This window comes from Anabrus simplex, chromosome X (genome assembly GCF_040414725.1).
Source record: "Anabrus simplex isolate iqAnaSimp1 chromosome X, ASM4041472v1, whole genome shotgun sequence".
In the NCBI taxonomy this organism is placed as follows: domain Eukaryota; kingdom Metazoa; phylum Arthropoda; class Insecta; order Orthoptera; family Tettigoniidae; genus Anabrus; species Anabrus simplex.
In genome coordinates, this window is record NC_090279.1 from 214,671,660 (window position 1) to 214,697,567 (window position 25,908).

At 40.8% G+C, this 25,908-nt stretch overlaps 1 protein-coding gene across 1 annotated transcript in view; it reads left to right on the plus strand.

The window, feature by feature from the left end:
* The first annotated feature begins 3,065 nt into the window (after positions 1 to 3,065).
* Positions 3,066 to 25,908, plus strand: part of LOC136886789 (alpha-tocopherol transfer protein-like) — a 52,655-nt gene continuing 29,812 nt past the window's right edge. Inside the window, exon 1 of the mRNA XM_067159595.2 lies at positions 3,066 to 3,204. Within this exon, the coding sequence (XP_067015696.2) occupies positions 3,066 to 3,204 (139 nt within the window). The remainder of the gene's footprint in view (positions 3,205 to 25,908) is intronic.

Genomic DNA, 25,908 nt, shown 5'->3' on the forward strand with positions numbered 1-25,908 from the left:
CTCACCTGATAGGAACGATAGTATACCCGCTCTTCCGTACTGTGATGCGTGTAACATAAAGTTCAGGGGTGTTAATACGCTGGGACCCTACTGTTTATGCAAATCTCATTGCACAACTGTTGTCCGGGTATAGTGTATTTGTTTGTTATTTGCTTTAGTATGTTTGAATTCTCACCTGTTACTGCCCAAACAGTCGGGCTCTTAGTAGTTTCCATGGTGAGCTGCAGTCGCGAAATGAGTTCTACACAAACCAGTTTCAGAAAAATTCTGTGTTCACTGCAGTCGTGACTATAACCTTTTCTCCCATTGATAACATAAACATGAAATTAAACCACACGGATAAAACAAACATTCACATGAGGAATTCAATTCTGTTGCTGTTTGTTGTGAAAATAAATGTGTAGTTTGAGAGCTCTACAAAAAGAAGAGCGGTGCTGAGAAATGCTCTGAAGCGGAAATGGTCTTCCCACATCCTTGATTTCAAGTTTATTTTTCCTAATATAATACTTGGAAAAGTTAGTTTCGTTGAGAATACTAACACTGCCTCTCACTGCTACATAGTACACGCCGTAGGCTGTTACAAATGTATGTAAAAATATTCACAATAACACCAGCTTCCACAAGTAAACAGAAATCTGCACCAGAAGAAGTTAACCTCGTAATTACAAGGGAGAACAGTTTTCTTAGAAATGTATTGGTAAATCCTTTCCCACCCTTCTATAAGACGAGCACTGCTTTTTTCCGATTGCTCCAGACAGGTTTGGAGAGAGAAGGATAACGTAAGTGTCAGAGAAAATTAGTAGATTGTGATAAAGAGGGGAAGTGCGTGATACATAACTACGACTAGCAATTTTACTATTATTTTAAAAAAGGTTTCCCTATATCTTGTAACAAAAATAGGGGAAGTCGTCTCAGCACAGACCATGAAGGTCCTCGCAGGGTTTAAAAGTTAAGGCTTCCTGTATCCGTAACCTCGGCACTTGCTACCGTAGAGTGGTTAACTGTACACCTTTGCCACTGTAGGCTGAGTGAACGTCAGTGTCATGTGAACAATAATGGATAGTCACTCAAAAATATAAGCGCATTTATATTCCTCGTATTTATTATTATATAAGACTACAGAAATATTCAGATGGTTTACCGTGGTGTCCCGTATTCACGCCAAATCCTGTGGCTGTAATTTATTTAAGGCCACGGCCGCCTCCTTTTCAGTCCTATCCCTTCCCTTCTCCATCGTTGCCATTAGATCTGTCTGTGTCAGTGCGACGTAAAGCAAATTTTAAAAATGTTTCATCTTAATTACTTTCAAACTAAAATTCGCTTCCCAAGTAGATAAGAAGCTGCAAAAAATGTACCTGCGAGGACCTTATACAATACCTGCGATCATTCATTTTCTGAGGGAGGTTGTACATACACAAGCAAACATGTAAGTAAGTTATTTGAATCAGTCTGAGGATGTAGTTACAGAACGAAACACGTGATTCCTTCATTAACAAACAAGTTTTCTTTCAGTGTTTTACAAGTTTGTGTCTTGTGCTTGACAGACTGTAAAACTTAAAAAGGTTAATGAGTATTGAATTTTCGCGATTCCACATACAGTACACGCATGCACAGAAATAGTGTCACGACATAAACAATCAACACTGCCCCGATTCAGTACTGGAAAGCTGGGGTATTGTTGAAGGCACAGTGTGTGTGTTGCTATACATCCAGCACTGAGCCGTTGCGGGCTGTCTACCCTGCAGCAATGCGTTAAATGGTGAGGTGGGGGCGGGGCGACATGCTTTGTTTACATCGGGACATCATTTATGTGCATGCGTATACCGAAGAGATGTTAAGTACAGAACACCAGTCGGATCTCAACGCATCGGATGCAAATACCAGGTGAGCTCTGATATCCGGGGTCATATTTCTACTATGCACGAGTCATATCTTAATAGTCTATTTCGAATATAGTATGGTCGTGAAAATTAAATACTTATTGAATTGGCGCACACCAGGCGATTTGGACGCACTCTACAGGTATGCCTGCAGTAGTGGCAGACCTATTATTTAGATCCTGACCTGCCCACCACAGCTCAAATGATAAAAGTATCCGATGCGAAATTGGAAGAATGTGGGTTCAGATCCCATTGCTGTCCGGTTGGACATTTTAATGTTGGAAACGTTTCTTATCAGACAAAGTAGGTGTCCGCATACTACGAAAAACGTTAAGTTAAGCAATTTCTTCAATTGTACCAGAAGTTGAAGGGCTTAAGGGCTCGGAAAGTTTTCAAATTGTGAGCCTTGGATAGCTCTTTAAAATGTAAAAAAAAAGCAAATATCTAAAACTTTCTAAAATGCAGTTTGGAAAAAGCCTAAAATCGCTTGTTTTTTTCGTGTTTTTTTTTTTTTTTTTTTTTTTTTTTTTTTGCTAGTTGCTTTACGTCGCACCGACACAGATAGGTCTTATGCCGACGATGGGACAGGAAAGGGGTGGGAATGGGAAGGAAGCGGCCGTGGCCTTGAATTTGCCTGGTGTGAAAATGGGAAACCACGGAAAACCATCTTCAGGGCTGCCGACAGTGGGGTTCAAACCCACTGTCTCCCGAATACTGGATACTGGCCGCACTTAAGCGACTGCAGCTATCCTAGCCAAATTGACTTATTCACATACTTCTTTCCTTAATATGTTCCTTGGTCTTCCTCAGGCCTTTCTTACATTAGCGCTCGTTGTAGTAGAAAAAGGCAAACTGCTAATATAATCGACCGGATAACAATGATGACGGAAAGGATTTAATTGTTTACGAAATAATAAAGAATATATTCTCATACTTTATTGCATTTTATTTACCTAAAGTTTGTAGCTCACATCCCTAGGATGTTTTCAACACTGAATTACTTACCTGAACGGCTAGAACTGTCGAATTTTGTTCTGTAGTTAACTCTCTTCGGTATGATCCATATGTATTGAACACGACCTAAGGCGGTATTTATATGAGTTAAGAAGTGAACTAGTTAAAAATACAAATAATAAAATTCTTGAAAACATTTTTCCGTTTCACCCACTGTCCACAGTTTCGTCAATGACGCTGCAAAGGCCATCCCCGAAGAACACCGAGGCCCTCTACGAAGAGTTCCAGGTGAACAGGCAGAGTATCGATGAGGCTGTGGAAAAACTCAGACAGTGGCTGCGTTCTCAACCCCATCTACCGGAAATGAATGGTACGTACGAACAGCTTTCACTTCAACAGTTTATTTCACTTTCATTTTGTTCCCAGCAGTCCGGATGTTTATGTATGCAATATCCTTTTCCTTCTTTCTGATGACTTTGTCTAAAAACAAGTTAAAAAGAATAAAATTAGGGTCCATCTCCTTGTCGAACACCTGTATATACTTCAAAAGTGTCAGAAACTTTGCCCAAAAATTTCACCTTAGATTTTGCGTTTGTGAGGGTCTGACGAATCGGTTCTCTGGTTTTCCTGTCCGCGAGAAATTCCTCTAGTGTGTCGAACAAGGTCTGTCTGTCTGTCTGTCTGTCTGTCTGTCTGTCTGTCTGTCTGTCTGTCTGTCTGTCTGTCTGTCTGTCTGTCTGTCTGTCTGTCTGTCTGTCTGTCTGTCTGTCTGTCTGTCTGTCTGTCTGTCTGTCTGTCTGTCTGTCTGTCTGTCTGTCTGTCTGTCTGTCTGTCTGTCTGTCTGTAGATTCACAGTCTTTATTCAGGCCCACGATGGTGACTATCGTCTTGTTGCTTCTGCGGATCTCCAGATTCCGTATCTGTTCAGCACACAAACGTCATTCCTTAAAACCAGACTCATATCGCACAATCCAGTAGCAGTGTTCGGTATTGTTTCATAGAACAGGTAGCAAAATTAATTGAATATATAGTGAATCCTGCGATATTTGCATTTTGTTGATTAGTATGTAAATTGAATGGATATAAAGCATTGTACATTAATTTAATCACTGGTCGGCCAGATAGGTGTTTCAAGTACATGGAGAAAAGCAGTCCGATTCACGGCTGTGAACTCTCCATTCCTATCAGTGTCTTCTTAGCTCGCATAGCATAGTTCGAATGCTATCATGGAATAGTTCATAAAGTACCAACAGTTGTCAGAACTTGCATGATCCAGAGGACCTCGAATATATTTTGCTTTCATTTGTTTAATATTTCTTAAGGGTAATTCTTGTTGAATGCTTCATACCTATTTTAAAACTGATTGATTTTATCTGTTTATCAATGGGTGAACTATCTGCTGGTTGTACAACGGAACAGGAAATGATGAAGCTTAACTTAGCCTCCTCTCGTTTGTCTTGAAGTCGTTAAGGATAATATTAATACTGAAGTGTGTTTGTACTTGTGGTTACTTTTAACCCTTATCAAATATTTTTGAGTAATCGTTCCAATCGCAAACGTCACCCAAAAATACCTTGCTAAATCCGTCCCTATTTCCGCATTTTACATTACCTTACAAAACATCTAAATATTATAAAATTAAGTTTCATTCTGACAAGGGAAGGGCACAATGACCTAAATGCTTCTTTCGGAAATTTACTCGTGCGACCTACATAAAGTGTTAAAGTTGGTATGTTTGAATTTGCGTGCTCGATTACGCAGGCCACTACTCTATACCCTACCTGCAACTCGCAGTGTCCAATAACTGATTTGAGGCGACGCTGACATACGTTTATAGTCGTATGAAAATAGAATAGATTTATTTATCATCAACAGGTTATTTTTCCAATTAAAGATGATTCAGTAAAACATAATATACAACAAATACACCTTAAGTATATAACACTAATTTCCTAAAATAATAACCAAGTTCAAACTAAATCTAAGAGGCCTTTAATATGCATATTTACAAAACCTTAAATAAATAAATCAATAAATAAATAAATAAATAAATAAATAAATAAATAAATAAATAAATAAATAAATAAATAAATAATGCAGTAATCAGACCTTCAGTCCTCTGTGCAGCAGAGTGTCTATATTTAACTAAGAAGACCCCACTAAGAGCCCTCGAGGTATAAGAAAGAAAGTTCCTGAGACGGATAGTGGGATCAATAATTTTACCAGATGGAAGCCGATGGTATCAACCAAATCGTGACCTATGTAAACACCAAGAAAATCTCATAGATGCCATCAGAAGAAGGCGACTGGCTTTTTACGGACACCTATCCAGAATGGACTCAAATAGGTTATGCCATAGGATCTTCAAGGCTGCTAACAAGGGCAAAGCTACTGGATTCGTGTGGATGAAGCAAGTGGAGAAGGACCTTTCGGAACTCCATATAAATCAAAACGACATAGCTGATCGGAGTAACTATCATACAACTCTTAAAACTAAATCTTTTGTAACATCCCTCACAGAAGTTACCCACAGACCAGAAGACGAGACCAGGAAATGGTTTGAGGAATGTAAGATTGAATTTAGCCGGAAAATGAAAGACTACTGGGTCATCAGGAAAGCTCGAGGTACCAACAAGAAAACAGCTGCCAAACCAACAGCTAAGAACACCAATTGTGCTAGTTTCTTTACGTCGCGACGACACAGATAGGTCTTATGGCGACGATGGGACAGGGAAGGGCTGAGAGTGGGAAGGAAGCGGCCGTGGCCTTAATTAAGGTACAGCCCCAGCATTTGCCTGGTGTGAAAATGGGAAACCACGGAAAACCATTTTCAGGGCTGCCGACAGTGGGGTTCGAACCTACTACCTCCCGAATACTGGATACTGACCGCACTTAAGCTACTGCAGCTGTCGAGCTCGGTCCACCAATTGTGGCAAAGAAGGACGATGACATCAAGAAACAGCTAAAAGACAAGCTCCGTGGTCCATAGATGGCCCTAACGAAATAAAAAAACTAAATCTCCTTAAATAATTGACATTATTAAAGTACATCTAATAACATTTACATATCTTACAGATAAGGCATTACATTCATGAGGTCATTAGGGCATGTCTGATTTCAGACGGCGGTGAGTGGGAAAAGGTCCACTGATTCACCCACCTCATTCAGTGATGTCAGTACCCTCACAAACCATGAGTTAGCCTGAGCCACAGTTCTCACTTTAGGCAGATGAAAAATATACCTTTGCCTAGTATTGCGACGAGGAACATGTAATGGAATCAGCTACAGTAATGTTGAGCAATCCACTCTATTCGTCAGACACTTATAAAGAAAGAGGGCATTGGCACATCTGCGGCGAACTAATATAATGGTAATCAACATAGGCAAAGTTATTTTTGCTCTGAAAGAAAAATATGGAGCATGTGATGTTAAGCCTTTATTCTCGCTTCGTTATGTATGGTTGATGTGAAATCGCTTTGTGCTTTTGACATTTGTAACACGAGCTCCCAGCAGATATCCTGGATTCAAGAGGCCCAATGGACTGTATTGCGATTGACCTATATAAGGCATTTGATAGGGTAGATCATGGAAGACTACTGGCAAAAATGAGTGCTATTGGACTAGAAAAAAGAGTGACTGAATGGTTGGCTATATTTCTAGAAAATAGAACTCAGAGAATTAAAGTAGGCGAAGCTTTATCTGACCCTGTAATAATTAAGAGGGGAATTCCTCAAGGCAGTATTATTGGACCTATATGTTTTCTTAAATATATCAATGATATGTGTAAAGAAGTGGAATCAGAGATAAGGCTGTTAGCAGATGATGTTATTTTGTACAGAGTAATAAATAAGTTACAAGATTGTGAGCGGCTGCAGGGTGACCTCGATAGTGTTGTGAGATGGACGGTGGACAGTGGTATGATGATAAACGGGGTTAAAAGTCAGGTTGTGAGTTTCACACAAATAGGAAAAGTACTCTCACTTTTAATTACTGTGTTGATGGGGTGAATGTTACTTTTGGGGATCATTGTAAGTACCTAGGTGTTAATATAAGAAAAGACCTTCATTGGGTAATCACATAAATATGATTGTCAATAAAGGGTACAGATCTCTGCACATGGTTATGAGGGTATTTAGGGGTTGTAGTAAGGATGTAAAGAAGAGGGCATATAAGTCTCTGGTAAGACCCCAACTAGAGTATGGTTCCAGTGTATGGGACCCTCACCAGGATTACTTGATTCAAGAACTGGGAAAAATCCTAAGAAAAGCAGCTCGATTTGTTCAAGGTGATTTCCGACAAAAGAGTAGCGTTACAAAAATTTGGCAAAGTTTGGGCTGGGAAGACATGGGAGAAAGAAGAGTTGCTCGACTAAGTGGTATGTGCCGAGCTTTCAGTGGAGAGATGGCGTGGGAGGACATCAGTAGACGAATAAGTTTGAGTGGTGTCTTTAAAAGTAGGAAAGATCACAATATGAAGATAAAGTTGGAATTCAAGAGGACAAATTGGGGCAAATATTCGTTTATAGGAAGGGGAGTTAAGGATTGGAATAACTTACCAAGGGAAATGTTCAATAATTTTCCAATTTCTTTGCGATCTCATTTGTTGTCGCAGAAGCTGTCGGGAGTAACTTGCGTTCGTGTGTAACGTACCTTGTTATTCTGATTAACCGTTAGATTCACTATAACTGTCTTATTCCATTGCCTTTACTGACCCACAATCAATACAGGAATTACATTATTTCTCTTAATGCCACTACATTATTTTCGCGAATGCTACCCAATTAATAACGGAAGATCAGTTGTGCGGTCCCTCCGGCACGCGCCGCAGTCCTCCGTAGCCAAGCGCGACAATTCAAACGTGAGAACTTCAACGCTTTCTGTAAGTCGCATGAGTAAATTTCCGAAAGATATGTTTTGGCCGTTGTTTTATACCTGGCTCATTTAAAGTGTAAGCAAAATTTACGTTAGATTCGTGAATCCTGGTTCGCGCCCTTGCCTTGTAAATTGCTGTTTCTAAAAGTAAGAAAGAACATAATATGAAGATAAAATATTATTTTATTAGAAGAGATGTTAGTCCACCTCTGTAGTGTAGTGGTTAGTGTGACTGGCTGCTATCCCCGCAGGCTCAAGTTCATTCCCGGTTCTGCAACGAAATTTGAGAAGTGGTCCACTCAGCCTCGGGAGGTCAACTGAGTAGAGGTGAGTTCGATTCCCACCTCAGTCATCCTGGAAGTGGTTTTCCGTGGTTTCCACTTCTCCTCCAGGCAAATGCCGGGATGGTACCAAACTTAACGCCACGGCCGCTTCCTTCCCTCTTCCGTGTCTGTCCCTTCCAATCTCCCCGCAAGGCCCCTGTTCAGCATAGCAGGTGAGGCCGCCTGGCCGAGGTACTGGTCATCCTCCTCAAGTGTATCCCCCGACCCAGAGTCTGAAACTCCATGACACTGCCCCTGAGGCGGTAGAATTGGTATCCTTCATTGAGGAAGAGAAAGAAGAAGTAAGAGGAGTTAGAGATTGAAATAATTAAGGAAGTTGTTCGGAATTAGGTGAGGAAAGACTATGTAAACAAACTGATATGGAATGTGCTACCTGGGCGTCTGCCATAAATGCCGCAAATTCCATAATCGGCATTCTGTTGTACAAACAACAGATACCGGTAGTTCCTAAGCTAACCCCTTGGCCTACCAAGCGACCGCTGCACAGCCCGAAAACCTGCAGATTACGAGGTGTCGTGTGGTCAGCACGGCGAATCCTCTCGGCCGTTATTCTTGGCTTTCTAGACCGCGGCCGCTGTCACACCGTCAGATAACTCCTCAATTCTGATCACGTAGGCTGAGTAGACCTCGAACCAGCCCTCAGATCCAGGCAAAACTCCCTGACCCGGGGCCTCCGGGTAAGAGGCAGGCACGCTACCCCTACACTACGGGCCCGGCAACAAATAGCTCAACCATGAAGAAATACATAAAGTTGATCAGTTAAAGAAAAGGTAGGGAGGATTAAAAATAGTTAACGGTACGAAATATAAGAATATTATAAATGAAAGCAAAATACATTCGAGGTCCTCTGGATCTCATATCCACTGGTACTTTACGGATCGGTCCGTCGTGGTATTCGAACTTTTCGAAAGGAAAAATAATGTTCTTATAAGTTACTTTTCAATAATATTCGTTTTGTTTCTTATACATCTTTTCATTCCTCCCCCTAGAAGGTAAGGGTAACACCTTCTCTCTGGTCAAGAGATTCAGGCGGGTTAAAGCTGAAGTAAGGAGATAGGAGGCGTTTGGCCTGTTGGATAATCGTATTTGTTCTTTTTTCTTTTCTTCTTCTTCTTCGTTTTGCCTCAAGACTGAGGTGTCGTGACTATCATAATATTCAGCCATCTAGCCGAAGAACCATACTCCGCCAATCTAAAGCTTTCAGTGAGGTTGCTCTGAGAGAACACTGTAGGGGGCCGTTCATCATGTCAATCCATCGCATTGGCCCTCGTCCTCTTTGTCTGGTTCCCTGGATTTTGCCCTCAATTCTTTTTTCTTTTAATCTGTATTTATTTATTTATTCAGAGTAGATAGTTTAAGACTTTCTCATACTTGTAGACGGGCAGGTTTTTGTTCACACTAGGAAGGTACGCACTAGGCCTGAGAGAACCAGCGTCCGACTCATTAATTAGTAGACAATATCGGCATTTATCTGTTAAAAAATCGGACTACAGAGAAAACGTATCTTCAAAGCTACTTGCAGTACCGATCGCTTCTAAAATGGGTGTTTGCAGCTAGAGTTCTTGTAATTTCAACACTAGCGCCATCTATTGGAGATGGCTGGGAGCAAGAAGGGCAAAGCACACCCCAACAAGTAACTGGTCTCCTTCTTATTATTCTTTTTCTTCTTGGTTCGAATGTGCCAACTTTGGAGCACGTTCCTTCAACTGTTGGGCTTTGATCTTTTCCCAGTATTGGCGCAATTTCTGTCGGTGTAACTCCTTTCTTTCATCTGTCCAGGGGATACCTTTCTTTCGTTTTTTGTTTTTTTCCTGAAATCCATGGACTTATTTTAGGGTATGTCATACTCATCATCTACCTTTAAGATCTGATATTCCCAGTTGTTCAATGTCCTTCTCACTTTCTGTCAGCCAAGTGGTACGGACCTTGTTGTTCTGCTAAAAGATGAGCAGGCGATTGGTGAGTCTTTTGCAAGGCAGTCTTACTATATGGCATAGAGAGCTACTCTCCTTTTCCTAGCACAATCAGAGAGCCTCTATACATGTCCGTAGAGCTCGGAATTCTTCATGTTCGTTTACCGGACCTAATATCTTCCTGAGAATTCTCCTCTCTGTGACTTCTAGCTTCTCCATCAGACCTCTTCGGTTCAATGAAAGCTTCTGGTCTTTGAATTGACATGTAGTTTTATTTATTACAATTTGCTTCGCGTTGCACCTGGGAGGGAAGCGACCGTGGCCTTAATTAAGGTACAGCCCCAGCATTTGCCTTGTGTGGAAAAGAGAAACCACAGACAGCCATGTTAAGGGCTGCGGACAGTGGGGTCGAACTATTCACACTAAAATTACAGTTCTGTATGTCCAGTAATACCTTTCCAATTGAACTTGAGGACGCCCAGTGCAGGTAGGAAGCAGAGAAAGTGAAGTCCAGCAATATAATAAGAGCCGTTAGGGCAGGTGGACAGAAATAGCGTCAGTGGTGTTGTAAATCCTGAAGAGAGTGGCACATTCCAAGACAGTACAGGAGTGCTCATAAAATCTAGCAACACATTGGTTCTCAACACTAATCGTATCTTTCTGACCGGTGCGTTTATCATTTCACTCTCCACCTTCATAAATCAAATTCATGTTTCTTCTGGCTGTGGTGGCAAAACTGTTGTGATTACACGGTGCCTGAATAATAATAATAATAATAATAATAATAATAATAATAATAATAATAATGAAATGTCGTATGGCTTTTAGTGCCAGGAGATCCCAGTACGGGTTCGGCTCGCTAGGTGCAGGTCTTTCTATTTGACTCCCTTAGGCGACCTGCGCGTCGTGATGAGGATGAAATGATGATGAAGACACCACATACACCCAGCCCCCGTGCCATTGGAATTAACCAATTAAGGTTAAAATCCCCGACCCGGCCGGGAATCGAACCCGGGACCCTCTGAACCGAAGGCCAGTACGCTGACCGTTCAGCCAACGAGTCGGACATAATAATAATAATAATAATCATAATAATAATAATAATAATAATAATAATAATAATAATAATAATAATAATAATAATAATAATAAAGTTTGTCCAACCATTGGCCCGTTCCTCTAAGGCGCTGAGTATGAGGTGTGATGGATCTGTCATGGCGGGTTTTTATGACCGGATGCCCTTCCCGACGTCATTCTCATCAGAGGAGTCAATGAGAAGAACGACGTGATATATGATATAGAAAGGGAGGGGGTGAACCACGTTGCCAGCACATAGCCTACTCCTGCTCAAAGCTTAATGTCCCCATCCGACGGACGAATCACCATCAACAGTGTCACATGCCCTCACTCCATATGAGCACTGCGGAGAGGTTTGGAATTTAATCCAGGCTTTTGGTCACCCAATCTAGTGATTAGAAATTGTATACCACCATCTCCCCTACCCTGCCGACCAACATTCTGATAGTAAAAATTTTTTCGGCCAACGGGACTCGAACCGCCTAACCACTGTGTCAGACCGTTTATACTTCAACGCCTTAACGATCATGGACACCAAGAATAATAATAATAATTATTATTATTATTATTATTATTATTTCTTAATCTCTTTACACTCCATGGTTGGTTTTTCCCTCGGACTCCACCTCAAAGGCAGTGTCCTGGAGCATGAGACTTTCGATCGAGAGATACAGCTGGAGAGGAGAACAAGTACCTCGCTCAGGTGGCCTCACCTCTTACGCTTAACAGGGGCCTTATGGTGGGATGGGAAGATCAGAATGGATAGACAAGGAAGAAGGAAGGAAGCGGTCGCGGCCTTACGTTAGGTACCATGCCTGGAGGAGAAGTGGGAAACCACAGAAAACCACATCGAGGATGGCTGAGGTGGGAATCGAACCTGAGCCTCCGGGGGTGGCAGCTAATCGCGTTAACCACTACACCACAGAGGCGGACTAAGAAGAAGAAGAAGAAGGTCCAAGCCGTATGTGTCCGTGTTTGTGGACTTACAAAGCGTACGACTCTATTGACCGGGAAGTCCTGCTAAACATCTTAAATGAATTTGGAGTTGATTTGAAAGTGTTGGCATTAATTAGAGCCACCCTGACCGATACAAAATCCAAGGTGAAGTTCCACGGACGTGTCTCGCATTCCTTTTGACATCAAAACAGGAGTCCGACAAGGTAATGGCCTATCCCCGATACTCTTCAACTGCGTTCTTGAAAAGATCATCAGAACCTGGCGGGTGAGATCACAGGAAACCAACTACAGTCCATTAAGAATAGGAACCAAATCCAAGGGGATCATAACAGACAGCTTAGCATTTGCCAATGATATTGCTGTTCTCTCAAACGACATAGAAACTGCTAGAGCTCAAGTTGAAATGTTAAAGGAAATTGCCGACTAACATCAAAGAGGCTCCACCAAAACTCCATACAAAATACGGGGACATCACCCGAGTAGACAAATTCAAATACCTGGGTGAGATCATCATGAAAAATGGACTGGACAAAGAAGCACTTCAGGAGCGAGTACGCAAACCGGAAATAGCCTACCAAACATCCCGCACAATCTACAACAAAAAATGCCTTTCCCAAAACACCAAGATACGTCACTATGAAACAAAGCCAGTAGTTCTATATGCAGCCGAAACCCTGTGTCTAAATGCCAACAAAGGACTCCTTGAAGAACTGGAGAAAAAAAATACGCAAAATTGTGAGAGGAATCTTGGGATCAAAGTACAGAAATTGAATCCATCAGAAGAGATCCAACGAGGAAGTCTACAGCAAAATAGAGAAAATTACCGACACAATCAGAAAAAGACGGGTACGATTTTACGGTCATATGAAAAGAATGGACGAAAGAAAGTTAACTAAATAAATCTTTCACTTTTTTAATTCAAACCGCAAAACCACAATTACCTGGTTTAGAAATACCAAAGAAGACCTGCAAATGCTACATATCTCAGCTGCAGACGCCCTTAACAGAGATCGCTTCCGCAAGGAAATATTGACGAACGGGCTAAACCGTGACGAGAAAGCGAAGAGAAGACACGGTGCCCCTTGGACAGAGGAGCGTAAGCAGGCCCAATCACAAAGAATTAGGGAAATTTGGTCTCTAAAGAAGGCCAAGTTCAGTGTCAAATCCAACAAGACTTAACGTGGTCCTTGGAGGCCCCAGCGAATTGTATATATAATAATAATTTGTTTTACGTCCCACTAACAACTTTTACTGTCTTGGAGACGCCGAGGAGCCATAATTTAGATTTTTTACGTGTCAGTAAATCTGCCAACACAAGGCTGACGTACAGTATTTGAACACCTTCAAATACCACCTGACTGAGCCAAGAACAAATCTCCCAAGTTGAGGTCAGAGGGCCAGCGCCTCAAACGTCTGAGGCACTGCACCCGGCAAAGGTGAATTCAAGTGCTGGGTGTCTTAGGATGTGTCCTATCATTCTATCTCTTCTTCTTATCAAATTTAGCGAAATCGATCTCCTCTCTTCAATTTGATTCAGTATCTCTTCATTCGTGATTCGATCTATCCATCGCACCTTCAGCGTTCTTCTGTAACACCACACTCCAAAAGCTTCTATTCTTTTTCTTTCTGAGCTAGTTATCGTCCATATTTCACTTCCATACAACGCCACGCTCCAGACGAAAGTCTTCAAAACCATCTTTCTAATTTCTTATATCGATGTTTGAAGTGAGAAAACTTATTTTCTTGAGAAAGCTCTTCCTTGCTTGTGCTAGTCTGCATTTTATGTCCTCCTTACTTCTGTCATCGTTAGTTATTTTACTTCCCAAATAACAATATTCAGCTACTTGCTTTAAGACTTCCTAATCTAATATTTCCGACATTACCTGACTTCGTTCGACCGCACTCCATTACTTTTGTTTTAGACGTATTTATTTTCATCTTGTACTCATAGACTCTGCCTATACCATTCATAAATTTCTCCAGATGTTATGCAGATTCTGATAAAATAACAGTATCATCGGCAAATCTCAGCGTTTTGATTTCCTCTCCTTGGATTGTGATTCCCCTTCCGTATCTTTGAATTCCCATACTGCTTCTTCTGTATAAACATTGAAAAGAAGAGGGGACAAACGGCAGACTTATGTCATTGCTTTCTGAATTGCTCCTTCTTTTAATATTAAGTTATTGAGTAAAAGTGATTGGATTATATGTAACGAATATTCTTGTAGTAAATTTTACTTTTAATAGGTATATGGTGGGTTTGAACCGTACCGTCGGTAGTCCTGAATCTGTCTTTCCATGGTTTCTCATTTTCACAACAGGTATATGCTGGGGCTGTACCTCAATTAAGGCCACGCTGTTTCTTTGCCAATCCAAGGCCTTCCCGATTCTTCCGTCACCAAAAACCTTCAAAATTTGAAATCGTAAACTTTTTTTACAATCTCAGTAGCGGCGATTGGGGGGCGTAGGTGAGGGGGTGCGGTCGCACTCCCCCCCCCCCTGCCCACTTTGTGGAGAAAAACGTATTTTATTCCATTTTAGCTGGCTGGAACTAGGAATTGTAGGAATTATTTTAAAAAGCAATCTGTACAAGCCCTGTTGCTTAACAGCTAATTCTTTCCTTTATTATCTTTATTATTAACAAAAATTATTGGCGGAAATGCGCACAAAACATGGTCCGTCGCGGCTAACCGACTTGTATAGCGCCACAGCAAGTAGTGGACACTTCTCATGTGGTGTGAGGAAGGGCTGAAGGGTTATTTTTGCCAAGGTCATGGACATTCGTCTGGCAGTCTGTTAGTTCCTTAGTGTACAGTCAAATACTAAATGATGTAAACTGTATAATCACACCGTATTTCTATTTAATTGTAGTAGATGTGTAATATTGTTCCTTTGGTGAAAGTTTTATTGTGTAGTATTGGATCAAAATATCAAAATAAAAATAAAAAAACTATTATTAACGCACTTACGTCGGTAAACTGTCAAACTTTACCCCCTCTTCCCCCTCTTCCCCCTCTTCCTACTGTCGAAATTAACTCAGAGAAGATTTTGTAGAATTTTTTCCCACTTTTGGTGTACATACACCGCTCCCACCAATTTTTCTAATTCCCAGTCATCGCCACTGTAACAAACTGTAATTTTTACCGGTAACTTTCTTCTTAAATTTACCAGTCTTGGATGAGATACTTCCTTGCCTTTCAAGGACTTACAAAATCATCAAACATTTCCTACAGTATTTTTAATTGCGGAGGATGTTCTTAACACAGGTAGTCCTTCAAACACACTTTTTGAGTGTCTTTTCACTAAAGGGAAATATATAGTACCCCGCACATGATCGAGGCTTGGCGATGAGAAATTTAAGAACAAATTATATTGCAAAGTACATGGCAAATTATTTAAGTGAAAAAAATATTTAAAAGGTCATTTTTAAAGGTTCCATGATATAATCTTCAGTCTCATTTAATGGTAATAGCGAATTTTTGTCTCTATGCTACAACAAAATAGAGAAAAGTACATATTTTTCTTTGCTAAGTTTGGTATCATTCCATGTCCTTGCAAAAAAAAAAGTGTCAGTGACTTGCTTAAGGCTGACATTCTGTCAAGTAATTGTAATATGTATTATTTTTACTTATCACTTGTTGAGATAATTCCTAATTGAAATTGAGTAATCTAGTGTCAGGTAACTGTAATTCATCCCAATTACTTTTACTTTGAACTTTTCCATCACCGCATCATCAGCGTTCAGTCAGCAAGCCTGTTAGCAAGTATCTCTGTAAACTGTTGTGAACTGTTTACTTTTAAATCGTAGAATATTGAGTCTAACTATCCTCGCATAGGTCTCCTTGTACATCTCCTTGCGAGCCTGCCTCTTACCCGGGGGCCCCAGGTTCCATTCCCGTACCCTATAACAGTCGAGTCGAATGTTACAATGGTGTCTCTAACACACTTCTCCCACATATTGTGGAATCATACCACATTCATGTTGTCATTCATTTTAAACAGTCACTTACAACGAGACATGAATTAAATATTAAAACTATTGTTCTTTCTTTGAGCTTGACTTTACAGTAGCTATTTTTATTAATTATATCAGACACCTCGGGATGAGGACACGAGTTTAGCTACTAAAGGCGATGCCTTGTCAATGCAACCATAATCGCATGTCTTCAGGGCAGGTGGTATATCTAATATTTAACATCAAATTATGAAGATACTCGGTGTTCGGTCTTCCTCGCCCTTTCCTTCCCAGACATTTTCCTCAGTAACGTTGGTCACGACTATGTTATGTCTCAGGATGTTGAATAGGTATCTTGTGCCTTTGATTTCATTCAGAACACTTTCATTTGCGTACAGCTAATCCTCACCTCCAATTTTCACATTCCAAAAGCTTCAGGCCATCTCCTATTTTGCTTATTTAATGTCCAGGATTTACAACCGTATAACAGCACGCTCCAGACAAGATTTTTCAACAACAAAAATTCTTACTTGGATATCCTGCAAATTTATTTTGTTGATGAATGCTTGTTTGGCCAGTGCTATCCTCCTCTTGAGCTCCATCCTACATCTGCCATGTGTAATAATACCTCCAAGATAGAGGAATTCTGTGACCTGTTCTAATCTTCTTGTTCGCAACCTTCACATTAATATGAATTAGCTGAGGATGTTTGCTGACAACTAACGCCTTTGTTTTTCTTAGCACTGAATTTCATACGTAAGTTAGCATTTTAGACAGTTTCTGAGTCAGCGACTACGGCGATATCGTCTGTGTTCCGGAAACATCGTGGATCACACAGATATAAGAAGTGTGAGGGGTCAATGGGTGGACAAGTAATTTAACACGAGTAGAACTTAGCACAACAAAGTTCGAAATTTTATTTATTTCCATTTGTATTTAAAATTTGATTACTAAAAGATCTGAATAAATAATAACAACTTATAATGAGTTCATCAGCTCCAACGACAATGACTTAAAGTCCAAAAAATCAGGTACAACATTTATAAGAGCTAGAAAGCTCTAGGAAAATACCCTTTGTAGGAGTCTACACTCTATCATTATTATAGTCCAGCCTCACAGAGGCACTTGTTTCTAATAGCGAACTTAATTAATTGTTCTTAATTAAAGTGTCTACACCTCGTTGCGTTGAGGTGGGGTTATTCATCACTCAACAGTTTGTTACACACTGTTCCAGAAACAATTAGCGATTAAACAGGGCAAATGAGTGCCCATACTAAATGACCTTAGTGTAAAAATAAGAGGTGGCCATGAACAAAACGCTAGGAGGTGAAACACTTGCACAAAACCCTAAGTGGGCTTATGGCCCAAAGATACAGAGGCTAAGCCCATTTTACACTGGGGTGACTAAATGAGAAACATTAAATACCAAAAGAGTGTTAGGAATTTTAGAGGATTAGAAACTTTAGTGACACCATACCAAGTTGAATGGGAATCAACAGAGGGTAACCACTCTTCCCTTACATAACATAATCTACATTTAAACCTTCCCCTCAAGCTATCACATGTTATGAAAGTTCTGCCTTCCGAAAGCCGACCGCGGTCCCGGCCCCCGAAGAACACTCCGCACTCACTAAACTGGCAATACGGCCCTAAAACACCCAGCTTTTATAGTAGGTACTTCTTAGGGGAACATTCTAGAAGTCTTCACTGATAGGCTGGGTTCCTGTACAAACCCCATATTTCAATTGGCTACAGAAAACATGTATACATTTCCGATAGGTTGATTACAATTGAAGAAGGAAGCAGCAGAAGTGTAGACAGCTTTGATACATTAAAAAAATCCTAAGAACCAGGCTCACAAACCTCAAAATTACAAGTTTATTTATTTATTTAATAGCGCACAAATGTGCATTAAAATACATTAGCCTTTCGCATATTCTACTAAAGATTTTGTTGTCTTGTTGCACTTGCTGAAATGATAGCGATCGCAATGTTTGTCACACAACATACACACACATTATAGAGACGGTTCATGGAAGCCTGATCGCCGGCATAGACGATGGTGAAACCCATGTACCGCCAGCCTATTCAAAGCACTTCTCATGTCATTATTTGGACCGGTCCAGCTGCGGTCAATCATGGCATCAGTTGAGTAAAAGTCCAGGCTGATTTCTGCTTGTTTCCTCTTTCTCTCTTGGAGAACTTCCTCTTCTTGCTGCGTATGTGGAAGCTGCATTATCATTTTCAAATCTTCGAGTAAAAAAGTTTCTTTGGATAATTCATACGCAAGTCGTGATGGTGACATTTTGGAGATGCCCAGTGTTCGTTTCAGAAATCTGGAATTTACATTTTCAATAGTCCGAAGGTCGGACACCGTTAGTCTTTCCCAAATAAGTTCCATACCATATGTGAGAACTGGGAGGACCTTGGCGTAAAATAAGGCCATGGCTGTGTCTAGCGATAGTCTACTCGGGTTTGTAATGTCATATATGCTTCTGATGGCAGCTAAAGATCTTTCTCTTACGTGAATTCTAAATGAGGTGACCGTAGCTTGTAAAGTGACACCCAGATATGAGAACGAGTTCACTATGTCTAGGTCCACCCCGCCACATTGTATTCTGTCACTAGATGCGATTACAAGTTTCTTTGTGGAAGCCGCAAGATGGAGCAATTAAACCTATGGTAGAGACATCTGACAGTTGAAAATAGAACTATTTAGTACTACATCAGTTAAAGTTAGATTACATAGATGGCCTTACAGAAGACGGGCAGTTTAAAAGTGGCCGGAGACGGTGAATCCCCGGTACAGTCTTCAAACCCGAATAAAATCAATCTGCTGACCGTTGATATTAACATCATTTGTGTTGGCAGTGAAATTCCTTAAGGCATCTTCAATAAATACATTAAACAGGTAAGCTGATAATAAGCAGACTTGGCTAGTTTTAAGAATAAATACAATAGTAATGGGAACAATCAAGTATAGAATAAGATATTTACAATAGGGAAGCTGAAAGGGATGACACAAATATACCGCTATTTTTGCTCTTGGTTGTGTCAGTGAACCAGATTACCGAAGGAGGCTACAGCAGGTTGTGAATCTCCCAGGTAGATATGGAAACAGAGATACACTTCTATTTTAAACACGTCTTAGCAAAGCTTCTTGGTTGTCATGGCAACCAACCGTAAACATGCATCCGGCTTTGGAAGAAGCTTCATCCTGCAGGCTAAAGGAAGCTCTAGCAATGCTTTTCTTTCGACGTGGGAAAATCTCTCATTTCGGTCCGGCGGTGTACAGTGTCTGCATTATAACTAGAGCCCGGATGTTTAGGCTGTAGTAGGTTAATCTAACCCGGGGCGCTTTGGACCAAAAGCCAGCAGGCTAACCATTTAAGAATGAAGCCGAAAAACTCAGCAATGGAACGAGGCGATAAACGTAGTCTACGTCCAATTTAAAAACCGGGCGAGTTGGACGTGCAGTCAGGGGCACCCCGCTGTGAGCTTGCATCCGGGAGATAGTGGGTTCGAATCCCACTGTCGGCAACCCAGAAGATAGTTTTCCGTGGTTTCCCATTTTCACACCAGGCAAATGCTTGGTCTGTACCTTAATTAAGGCCACGGCCCCTTCCTTCCAACTCCTAGGCCTTTCCTATCTCATCGTCCTATCTGTGTCGGTGCGACGTAAAGCCACTAGCAAAAAAAAATTTAATGTAATACAAACCGGATTTCAGATTTCAGGGTGGTGGTGTTTATACAACTGAGCAACCATCCTCTATTAACACCAATTAAGGGGAAAGGGTCCGACACCTCCGAAATGAAGGTGTTGCCCGAGGAAAGACAGAGGCTACGAAGGGCATGAAAATGAAAGGCTTCTTGGGCCTCGCATACCTAATAGCGTCGGGGTCGGGAAGGAACAAGAGTTGACCAAGGGAGGTCGGACAGTATAGATAAACGTGTGGAGCCCCGCACAAATAAGCGGAAGCAATGCCAATACTGTTGAACATCTCGAAGAAATAACCAATGATTAATCGAAAAAGTGGAATTTTTGTTGGAGTTAGGAGAGTGGAATGTATAAGATTTGCAGATGATAGGGTTGTGATGGGAGAAAGCGAAGGTGAAATGATGCAAATGTTAGATAAACTCAACATGAAACTAGAAGAATATGGAATGAGAATCAATAAGAAGAAGACCAGAAGTATGATAATTGAAGGAAAAGGTAGAAGTTGCCGTATTAGTATGAAGAGCAAGTCAAAACTTTAAGTATTTGGAAAGTATTATCAGAGATGACATGTATTGCACGACAGAAATTAAGAAAAGAATTGCCATAGCAAAAAAAGGCTTTAAGAAAAAATCAAAATTACTTTGTGGACCACTAAACAAAGATTTGAGGAAAAGACTTGCTAAGTGTTACATTTGGAGCATAGCGCTGTGTGACGCAGAGACTTGGACATTGAGAAAGGAAGATGAGAGAAGATTGGAGACACTAGAGATGTGGGTATGGAGGAGAATAGAACGAGTGAAATGGGAAGATCGGGTAAGGAATGAGGAGGTATTACGAAGAGTTGGAGAATAACGAAGTATGTTACAAATCATTAGAAGGAGAAAAATCGGACATTGTAGGAAGAGGGACTGTTTACTGAAAGAAGGAATAGAAGGAATGGTGAAAGGCAAACGAGGAAAAGGAAGGAAGAAATATAAAATGTTGGACAATATCCAAGGAAATAAATATTCGTACATGAAAAACTTGGCGCAGAACAGGCAACAGTGGAAGAGGTTCATCCCATGACAAGACCTGCCATAAGGCAGAATACCTAGATGATGATGATGATGCCAAACCTACCCTCCCAAGTTAACAGACCCTGAGGTCAATTTTAGTCACTTACGATAGGAAGAGAATACTGTATATCCTATTCTACCGCCCCCACCCTCAGGCAGATGATTTAATGGTAACTTACACTGCCTTATATTACGGAGTCAGTGTCACAGAACTATGCCACGAGAACGCGTTTATAAATACTGGCTTCTGAAAATGAAAATCCACAGCATGTTTCCAGTCATTCGACCGGATCAGGAATGGAATGAATGAAGCCCCTATCTACCTGCGAGGATAGGAATTGTGCCGGCTGCTGAAGCCTGTCGCACTCCTTTAGGGCGATTAATAGTTACTGACAGACCAAATAAAATGTTATTGGAGAGTTTTGCTAGAATGAAAGATGACAGAGTAAACCGGAGTACCCGGAGGAAAACCCGTTCCGCCTCCGCTTTATCCAGCACAAATCTCACATGGAGTGATCGGGATTTGAACCAAGGAGTGCAGCCGCCTGAGCCACGGAGGCTTTGAAATACTCCCTTCTAGTATCTGAAAATTGATGTGTTAAATCTCAAAAGCTCGACAAAATAGGTGTGCGCCACACGAGAGACTCACTTTGTACATTTGTATGTGTTTGTACTTATCACACCCCTGAGGTGATCCTCTTTGCACAATGAATGAGGATCCTCTGCAGCTTTATAGTAACCCCAATGTAAGATGCGACTGGTATATTAATACCTAAAGAGATGATAAATATTAACAAACAAGCAGAAGAATTCATAGATTTCCCGTTATTGATTTGAGAGAGACGGAACGTAGCAATAGAAGTCTGCAGGCACACGCTGTGCTTTGAAGTGGTGCGGAAAAGGAAAAGGCATTGAAAAGTAAGTTGTGACCTGTATGATAAATTGATACATTTCTGGGCTAAAAAAACGGAGACAGCAAAAGTTGATACATTAATAAAAATAAACGCAAAAGGTATTCAAATGGTGGAATGAATTCCTTTTGACTTCTCTTTCAAAAAGGAGAACTTGTACAAAGAATGTTTGTGAAGAGATTCTGCTCTGATGTGAGCAAGTTTCCTGTTCGTCCTCTCTGATTGTTCAGGCAAGTCTTATTGAGTTGTGGGACGTGCGGGGCTGTTTAATCTGTAGCCCGTAAACTTTCATAGACGTAGGGCACGTCAATAGTTTGTACCTGGGCCGGTGAACGCTACAAAAACATGGAAGTTCTTAAATTTCTAGACGAGATGTGGGACGACAGAGTTCTGTATCTCTTGGGAAGAAGGAGGACGAGTGTGCCTAGCAACAAGAGTCTGGCCTCCGTGAGACATCATCGGGTGATGAGGTACTAAAATTAGAGCCACACGCGACTAAAAGTTGAATTCTGATCGGTAGAGGCCGGATATGTTTACGCAATAATAGGCTAGAATGCATAATTACTAAAGAGAGTAACAGGTATACTGTACCCTTCACGTTTAAATGTTTGTACTTATCACAGGACCCATTCTATCCCCCTGAGGTGAACTTCTTTACACAATGAATGAGGATCCTCTGCAATATTAAAACAGTAACCACAATTGTAGGTTGTGTCTAGTATATTAATAAACGTCAGGGCACGGTCCATAGAAAACCGTTCAATTAATGTTACTCTCGCTACATTACGGACTAGACGACACTTCCTAATAACCAAATTACTTTGTATTCTAATTTATTCTGGAGTATACTTATCAGGCAAAAGGTGCAAAGTTCGAAGGTTATGAACGGCAAATTATTGGTAAGAAATTTTCTTTAACAAACCATTTAGGAATGTATTTTTGAGAATTAAATCAAAGGAACAAATGATAACATCTCATCGATCTTCAACAATACAATAATTAAGTTAAAAATTTATGAAAGGTGCTAAGTTTTGAAGATATTTCTTACGTGTATTTTTGCATATATGAATCACAGATCTGCAAATAATATCTTTTTTACATTCCTCGTTGGCTAATTAGGGACTCATGAATTTCAAATAGTTATTTTATTCGAGTGACATAGAACGAATGGGGCATATCTTTTAGATGTTTCCAATTACAGTCTCAGAGTGCCATTCTTTCAGAAGGACACGTGCTACTTTTTTGAGTCCGGGTGTTTATGTAATAATAGGTTAGAATGCAAACCATCTTACCTGCTAGGATTTGTCGCCTACCCGCTCTTCCGCAATGTAGTGAGGGTAACATAAATTTTAGGGGTTCTAATACGCCAAGACCCTAATATTTATGCAAATCTCATAGCAGAATTGTTGTTCGGGTAGAGTATACTTGTTATGTTTGCATTTTAACCGATTACAGCCTGAACATCCGGACTCTAATAATTGTGATGAGTCATAGCTGGAATCAGGAATTTTAGGCTGAAGCGAGTAATAGGTATACACTGGCCTGCGCAACATGTATGGTAAGAGATTTCATAAACATTAGGGGTAATGAAAAACCAGAACTCAAAGAATGTATGTTACCCTCCCTACATTATGGAAGAGCGGGCAAGACGGCACTTACTACTTAGCAAATTAGTTTGCATTCCAAGCGAGCACTGCCTAAAAATCTGCACAACGGTTATGCTGTGACTTTTGCATAAACAATAGGGGCACGGCCCATCAGAACCCCTAGAATTTATGTTACTCTTTTGAAGGTCCTAGGAACCCTTTACCTGGCCCCGACATAATGATGTCGTGATCATAGCCATGGAGCCTACATTTATTGTGTGAATTCTGAATTACAGGAATGTGGTTCATTCACAAATAGTACATGCATTCACTAGGATTTCAACTGCTACTGTCTTCGTAAGAATCCTGTAACTATGGCACTCGTCTCTCATGCTCCTGGCAGAGAGTTTTCATGGATTTGTTGCCTTATTACTCCCCATCATATTTTAGGGTTTGCGGGTTCGGAACCCGATTCAGTCAGTTGTATTAAGAACATCTATTTGCCACAATAAAACGTCTGGCTTCCTGACCAAATGGTCGGAATATTCCGAAATCTGGAAATACTAACACCTTGCTCTCGTCAAGAATTCCATGTACTAAGTTGGTAATTTATATCACTTTGCAGCTCCTACATATTCATAACGAAATCTAATACTTTAGCAGTGTCTCCTGTTACTTCACAAACTGTCAAACATACGGTTGCATGTAAAACGTATGAAGTGAAATTAGATTAAAGCAAATCCTTTTACAGAACAAGTTGTAAATCTGTTTCTTTCCTCGATTCACTGCGGTTATATTAGGCAAGAGAGCCTTTGACACTTGATATTACGAACAGGATTTGAGCAACGTTTACAGTCTCTGCATACTATTCTTCACTTTTGCAAACTTTAATACAGTCTCACCATTTTTTCTTGACATCATTTCGTGATGTAAGGTCACATCTCGAAATTAAGAACATCGAAATGTGTTAGTTACGACTGCACTGTTAGTTCTATCGGTCTGCGCACTTCAATCGCCGAATGTTACTAATAACTAACAGATAAAGAAAGCTGAACATCGCCCTTTATCAGTAGGAAAGGTAAATACCCCCTCTTTACATGAGCTACGAAAATGAGCTCTGGGACGTACATTGCTTTCTCATTACCTAAGAGAGCGATCATCCATTTTCTTCATATTGTAACAAATGAAATCCCATATGTTTCATCACTCTAATTTATTTCACGATGACCCAATAAATGCGCACACACACACCCAATTCTAATAAGTTATGAGTTGTCACATTTACTAATTAAAAGTCTATTCACATGTCTCTCTTCCTTAAGGCACAGTAGGCGGTCCAGCCTGTTGCCATACCAACGGACGCTTAATCCTTACTTTCACTTCACCAAGTCCAGTCACCTCATACAGCAGCTGTGTGTACACCGCTGGATCTCGACACACGATGACTGTTAGTTGGTTCGACTCCACAGACAGTCCAGTCTGTGATCAACTAAACAGCTCAAGAGTATTCAACAGCAGGACGATACTAACAACAGCGAACATTAACAAGGTCCTTTTACCTTCACATTTGCGACAGCGGCTTCCCTCGCTGTCTCACGCAGAAATACACGAACACACAGTACAGCTTTTCGTTCCGTCGTCTCCAGTCCACCTACTCACTGATCTCTCCGACACCACAACAACAGCTCCTGCTTCAGACCTCGGTGGGACACTAGCGACAAGTCAACACCTCTGTCGCCCTCAGCCCAGTCACCAAACCCAACACACTGAGTCTCACACTGACACCACTGACTGTTCATGGCTAACCTCCCTTCCTTATAGCTAGGGTGATTTTAGCTAGGTGGCTAGAGTCAGAACATAACCGCTGAATCTTCGAGAAACCCACAGGAAAGCTTTACGACGAGAACAATACACGGGAAGGCCGGCCCCACTCCACAAGCCGGCTGGAGATTCCAGGTCGTCTGAGTCACCAGCCCCTTCGTGGAAGTACCGAAAGGGGCTACCACGGGGCTGGCACATAACAATGTAAATACACTACATTAACCATATTTTCGTTCTGATTTGCAAACTCAGAATTTTCGATAACATAGACTTACGCACATAATTCTTACAAATTACTGGTATGGTTACAATTTTGTGGTTGGTCAGTATCTGGTAAAAGAACATTTTCATGTAAATTAAAATGTTTTGAAAACATAAAACACCGACTTCTTAACACAGGCTGGAATTTAAAACAAGCAGCCCTTTCAAACTCAACTCGAGTAATGTGTTCTTGCCCAGTGCGAGTAATTTAATTCTCAATAACATTTATTTGTGCACATTATATTTATTCCCTATTACCCTGGATTCCAAGTCTTACATTTATTTTAGAACTTAAATGTAGTGATCAATATTTGGATGGCTGGCTTTGGAAAGATTGTTTCACAACAATGTCGTCTATATTTGTTCGCCTGCCTATTTCTGAACCTTTTAAATCACTCGACGAGTTCATTCGGTGCGGCGCTCCAAATTGTATTCATTGTGCGGAATGGAGGGCTCGAAGCAGGAAATCCTAATGAGGAAAGGTTGCATCATCACGTTAAACTTATAATTGTAGCATTTTCCATAAGACCTTGAATTAGTTAGTGACATATCGAATGTATCACTGTTAGTTTGTCAGAAATGGCATGTTTGTGCAGACCTCCAGA